We start from the raw sequence: 6,084 nt of genomic DNA, 5'->3' as shown, positions 1-6,084 counted from the left end.
GCTTAGGCGATTCTCTTGCCTCAGCCTCCCAAGTAGCTGTGACTACAGGCACCCACCACAACACCTGGCTACTTTTTGTTGCAGTTTGGACGTGGTCAGATTTGAACATGCCACCCTCAGTATATGGGGCCGGCGCCAAACCCACTGAGCCCCAGGCGCCACCCAACAACTAGGTATTTTTATCAGCAATTTTACAAAATATTTCTTCTGAGTAATGACAAAAGCATTAAAAGAATGTTTATTTTCCCATATGCATTAGGCTACAGAAAATAGAAGGGTGACTCCATCATTGCCACAAAATTTGTCAGTCTTATTTGTGAGGCAGGATGTCGCTGCAAACCACAGTAATCAGGCAGCCCAGGAGATACTGATCAGGCCCCTATCACGCTCGGTTTGGGGCCGCTCCTTGCAAGGTCGGAAAGGCAAGAGGCAAGTGGTCACCTAGCTCTCAGCAATCACACTAGCTTTTCCTCCAAGTCCCTGCAATAGTCTCTGAAGGGTGGGGACACCGAGGGTATGAGGCAGGTGACCTGGCCCTGCTGGAAGGTGCTTTTTTGAACCCTGTTTAATGTAGCTCTGAACATCCTGCAGCTGGCATAGGTGCCAGCCTTTGGCATTGGCAGTGCCACCTCCTGGGCAGGGGTGAGGCTGCCCAGCCTTACCACCCCCCTTCCACACCGGGCTGGCAGCCCCAGGGGACAATGATGTAACTGTTCAGTTTTACAGCCTGCTCATTCAGCTCCTCATGAATCAGACCCAGGCTGGAGGCCAAGCAGTTCACTCAGACAGGAAGCCTGGGTCATTGCCAAGACAGGGGCTGCGGGCTGGCTCTGGGCTACAGGTGAAGCAGAGGTGGAGCCATCCTATGGTGAGAACACATGCAGCTTTTTGCCACAGAAAAGACTCCAAGCCAATTCCCAACATTTAGACCAAGACCAATGCCACCCCTGCCTGCTGGGACAGTCTGCAAAGGACTTGGTGGCCTTTGTGGATCCTGGAAACTGCCCTGCAAGGGCTGGGGCCCTGCAGAGGGGAAGGTCACCCAAGAATGACCTGCCTGGCTGTCTTGGGCTTAGCCCACACATCCATAGCATCCCCTGCCTGGCCCGGGACCACCACACCTGCAGACTCAGGAGCGAAGTTACAAAGGGAGGCCTGAGACGAAAGCTATTCATTTGCAGCCCAGTATTTGCAAGCTGGATTTGTTTGGGGACCATTAGTGGGGTGGGGGGAGACTTTAAAAGTTTAGGATGGGTAAGTGCCTGTGGCTCGGTGAGCAAGGCACCGGCCCCATATACCATGGTGGGTTCAAACCTGGCCCTGGTCAAACTGCAACAAAAAATAGCCGGGCATTGTGGCGGGCACCTGTAGTCCCAGCTACTCGGGAGGCTGAGGCAGGAGAATCACCTAAGCCCAAGAGCTGGAGGTTGCTATGAGCTGTGACACCACGGTACTCTACCGAGGGTGACAAAGTGAGACTCTGTCTCTAAAAAAAAAAAAAAAAAAAAATGTTTAGGATGAAGTATCAAAATCTGTTTTTAAGGCTGGGCACAGTGGCTCAGGCCTGTAATCCTAGCAGGTGGATTGCCTGAGCTCAGTTCAAGACCAGCCTGAGCAAGAGTGAGACCCTGTCTCTAAAAAGCAGCTGGGCAAGGGTGACAAAGTGTGACTCTGTCTCTAAAAAAAGAAAAAAACAAGGGGAAAGTTTTGGAAAGAAAAGGGAAGCAAGGAGTCGCTGTGCTGTTGTGAGCGACGTACCCTGAGCACAAAAGTGTCTGCAGCAGCCCAGTGCAGGCGCTGTGGAGCTGGGTGGGTGGGGGGACAGAGGTGTCTCCCAAGGGGACCTGGGTGACAGCAGGTGTGGCTTTCATCCTCACTTGTGTGCACTGCCTCCCCACAGAGACTCCCTCACTTCCCCGCCATGATGTATTGTGGCTGCTGTCACCTGCTTCGGGACTAGGCACTGCTCTGGAGCCCACACAAGTCCCTCTGCCCAGCCAAGCCCAACTCTTACTTCAGGCCAAACTCCTCAGTTGCCTGAGTCCCCAGGAGAGGGGATGCCTCAGGGAACGGGCTCCCTCCTGGAGGCAGAGATGGTGGCAGTAAACCAGCCTGAAGGCTGGGCGCAGTGGCTCACACTTGTAATCCTAACACCCTGGGAAGCTGAGGCAGGTGGATTACCTGAGCTCAGAAGTTCAAAGACCAGCCTGAGCAAGAGCAAGAGCCCCATCTCTAACAGCCAGGCATTGTGGTGGGTGCCAGCTATGGGAGAGGTTGAGGTAAGAGGATTGCTTCAGCTCAAGAGTTTGAGGTTGCTGTGAGCTGTGATGCCACAGCACTCTCATTTCATCTTCAGAGGCAAATGATGTCTTCACAGATACGCTGTCACATCACTTCCCTTAAATGTGCTCTGATTACCGTAACATATGTAAGCAAGCGCTTTATCCAACTACTTCCAAGCCCTGACGAAAGGACAGATTTATAAGGAAAGTTTAGCTGCTGGGGACAGTGCAAATACAACACGGAAGACTCAATACAAATCTATAGTTCAAATAGCGATCATTTTTACCAAGTAGCCCAAACTTAGAGTTTACTTGTTCATTTTTTTAGGTGTTTTTCTGGACATATTTATCACTTTGCTCTGAGCTGACCGGCGCCATATCAGCCTGGCTTTTTTCTCACCAAGCAACTTCATCCTACTACTCAGCCCCCAATACAGACATGAATGCCGTGTTCTTTGGTCATGGATTTTAGAAAAACACATTGAGTTTCAAGTCTTACACATTAGTTTGCTGACATGTTCCTTCAGAGACACCTATGTGCCTGCTTGTTGGAAAGCACTATTTATTTGTTCCCCAGAAAGTAAACTTTGTAGTGGTGAGAAATAATCTACAAAATGCCTAAATCCCTTTCCCCCCAAGGCAGTACTTGTTTAAACAATATAGCACAACATTTATTGTTTATTTATTTTTTTTTACTAAGGCACATGACATATAGAAATACTGAGGTACAAAATGCAAATTTCTGCATAAGATTTTTAAAATACTCATTTTGGAAAATGAAGGTGACTATCATCTTCCAGAATATTCAGCTTTTAGCTTGCTTTTTCTTTTGGACCAGTTCGACCAGCAACTTGTACCTAGTGATACAGTCTTCCTGTAGGAAGGAAAAAAAAGGTGAGAACAGTTACTTGTGCAAGCCAGTGTCTCACTGTGGTGATCTGCCAGTGGCCTGTGTGCTGGCTCGGGCCCAATGCTAATGAAGAGGTCCCACGTCTAGTCCCTTTGCCCAGAATCTCCCGGAATTTCCTGGGTGAGTCCAGAGGGCACAGGGAGACCCAGCTAGACAGGTAGGGGCTGGGGAGGCCGCTGTAGTCCAGGCCCAGGGCTGGGCGCCACCCCCAGGGGTGCTTCCCAAATAGATCAATTGCTAATGGTTTCTTTTTTCCCCAGGAACTCTCAACTTTTATCATTTTAAAGTAGGTGATAGATAACTAGACCTGTATACTGAGGGACATGCATGGCCACAAGCTAGATTTTCCAACATAGAATTTCAATTAAAAAAAAAAGAATGTAAATGAGCATCACTGTGCCCAGAGGCTACTGCGTGATAGGCACAGAGACTGGTGCTTTTGATTTCTCCCTGTTCCTGATGCCTGAGACTGAGAGTGCAGCTACCCTGAGACTGGAGATGGTGGGGCGGCAACCTCTGAGTTGAAAAGATCACACTGAAGCCTACAGCTCCCAACTGCCAGATCACAGGCAAGGGACTGCCAGGAGTGCGGGCTGGCCCTCCACAAGGTACAACCATCTTTCCTCCTCTCCGAGGTTTTCTATTTTTAAGAGACAAAGTCCCTCTCTGTCACTGAGGCCAGAGTGCAATGGTGTGATCATAGCTCCCTGCGACCTCTAATTTGGGGACTCCAGTGATGCTCCTGCCTCAGTCTCTGGAGCAGTCGGCACTACAGGTACATGCTGCCAGGCCTGGCTCATTTTTAAATTTTTTTGTAGAGACGGGATCTTGCTATGATGGCTGGGCTGCCCTTGAACTCCTGGCCTCAAGCCATCCTCCTGCCTCTTCCTCCCAAAGTGCTTGGATTATAGGCTCGGTCAGGGCTCCCACCTCTGAGTTTCTGAGAACTACCTGTGAATGTATTTTAGCAGATACTAAGAGGTACAGGCAGAGAGAAAAGGCAATTATAAAGGCCAAGGTTACAGAAGGTAAGCACAGTCCTCAATGTCACCCTCACGCACCCTGCACCAACTACTCCCTCTGAGCCCCCGGGCAGCTGGGTGCCATCCCACTGTCCAGTCCATTCACAGGCAGCTGAAGGGATCACGGTGACAGCACCTTCCCCAGCCCGCCACTTGCTCACAGACTGGTCATGGAGATAGAGGATCTTATGATGTTTCGGCATTCTTTTCAGCCTGGACAAAGGGCGCTGCCACCCCCCACCGGCATGCACCCCGGATGGCCAGCCTGGGTCACGCCCACAAAGGGCACGAGGTTTATAAATAACTAGCAGGCCTGGATACTGACTGAACTTAGAACCGTGACCTCACTGATCACATGCTCTGCAGGAACCACGCCGGAAATGGGGAGAGAAGTGATCACAGTCACAGCAGATGCCTGACACCCTTCCTTTCCCGGTCACCCACCTTGCTCTTAGAGGGGACACATTTGGCTATTCTGTCCCAGCGGTCAGAGGATCCCTTTGGATACTGCTGCAACGCCAACTCCAGAAGCTTCTGCTGGTTCTGAGTCCACGGCTCCTCCGCAGCACGTGTCCTCCCTCGCTCCTGGCTGTCCTCGTCACTGGACCCACTGTGCTCTGCCAGCCCGAAGTCCTGCTGCCTGCGCCCTCGGAGCCGCTCCTCCGCCTCTGCCTTGCTGCCTGCCTCCCGCGGCCGGGCCAGCTTCCGCCTCCGAGGCCGGCTGTCCACAGCCACCGTCTCTGGCTCCGAGCCCCCCTCCTGCTTCTCCACGGCCCCCTCTGCCTCTTCCCGCTGGGTGATGATGTCGTCTGGCAAGGCCAGGGCTGGCCCCACCGGCCTGGGGTTCTGAACTGTCGATCTGAGCTCTGAGAGCCTGACCATTCCTAGGAAGAGGTCGCGCACAGACAGGGCAGGGTGAATGAGGGACAGTGACCACAGCAGCTGCCTGCCACACCTCGGCCAGTGTGCTAGGCGCCATTTAACTTCATTTTCACACTAGTTTAGAAAGATACCTGTCATTACCCTAATTTTACAGATGAGGGAAAGAGGTCTCAGAAAGCAGTAGAGATGGGATTTGAAATTAATTCTGAGTCCACGTCTTTGTTTCACTACTCTGAGGTCAGTGGGTACACACAGAATCAAGCTGTAATCAAAGAACGTAGCCGTCTCTTTGGTCTAACCTTGTCCTGTGCTGTCTGGCAGGCAGGTGTCTGAGGAAATCATACCGGCTACAATGAGAAGTTTGAAACATGGAAAGGAAAACGGTATTACAAAGTTTTAACCTTTTTTTTTGTAGAGACAGAGTCTCACTGTACCGCCCTCGGGGAGAGTGCCGTGGCGTCACACGGCTCACAGCAACCTCTTAACTCTTGGGCTTACGCGATTCTCTTGCCTCAGCCTCCCGAGTAGCTGGGACTACAGGCGCCCACCACAACGCCCGGCTATTTTTTTGTTGCAGTTTGGCCAGGGCTGGGTTTGAACCTGCCACCCTCGGCATATGGGGCCGGCACCTTACTCACTGAGCCACAGGCGCCGCCCACAAAGTTTTAACCTTTTAATAGGACAGGAGAGCCCACAGACTGTTGAAATTCTCAATATACGAGAAGTTACAAATCAAAAAGATCACAGAACAAAGGCTACAGACCAGTCACAAAGGAACAAATACAAACAGAGCTGTAGAGTATTAGACAGTGGAAACAAGGAGCCATCACCTTTTAATGATCACATCAAAAAGATCAGAAAGCTGGTACTGGCAGAGAAATGGGCACATTCGTACACTGGCAGTGGGAAGAGAAACCAGTCCCGCCCAGGGTCATATATGCCATGATTCTATTAGCCACCTGGTATAACAGTGAGGAATTCAGGTTTT

At 51.1% G+C, this 6,084-nt stretch overlaps 1 protein-coding gene across 1 annotated transcript in view; it reads right to left on the bottom strand.

Moving 5' to 3' along the window:
* Positions 1-2,947: 2,947 nt before the first annotated feature.
* DNAJC1 (DnaJ heat shock protein family (Hsp40) member C1) overlaps positions 2,948-6,084 on the bottom strand; it is a 197,743-nt gene continuing 194,606 nt past the window's right edge. The window contains exons 11-12 of the mRNA XM_053572108.1: positions 4,659-5,098; positions 2,948-3,156 (exon numbers count right to left, since the gene is read on the bottom strand). Of these exons, the coding sequence (XP_053428083.1) occupies positions 3,088-3,156; positions 4,659-5,098 (509 nt within the window). The 3' untranslated portion in view covers positions 2,948-3,087. The remainder of the gene's footprint in view (positions 3,157-4,658; positions 5,099-6,084) is intronic.

The sequence above is a fragment of the Nycticebus coucang genome, chromosome 20 (assembly GCF_027406575.1).
Source record: "Nycticebus coucang isolate mNycCou1 chromosome 20, mNycCou1.pri, whole genome shotgun sequence".
NCBI classification, from domain to species: Eukaryota; Metazoa; Chordata; class Mammalia; order Primates; family Lorisidae; genus Nycticebus; species Nycticebus coucang.
The sequence above is the reverse complement of the archived record's forward strand: the minus strand, read 5'-3'. Positions and strand labels throughout refer to the sequence as shown.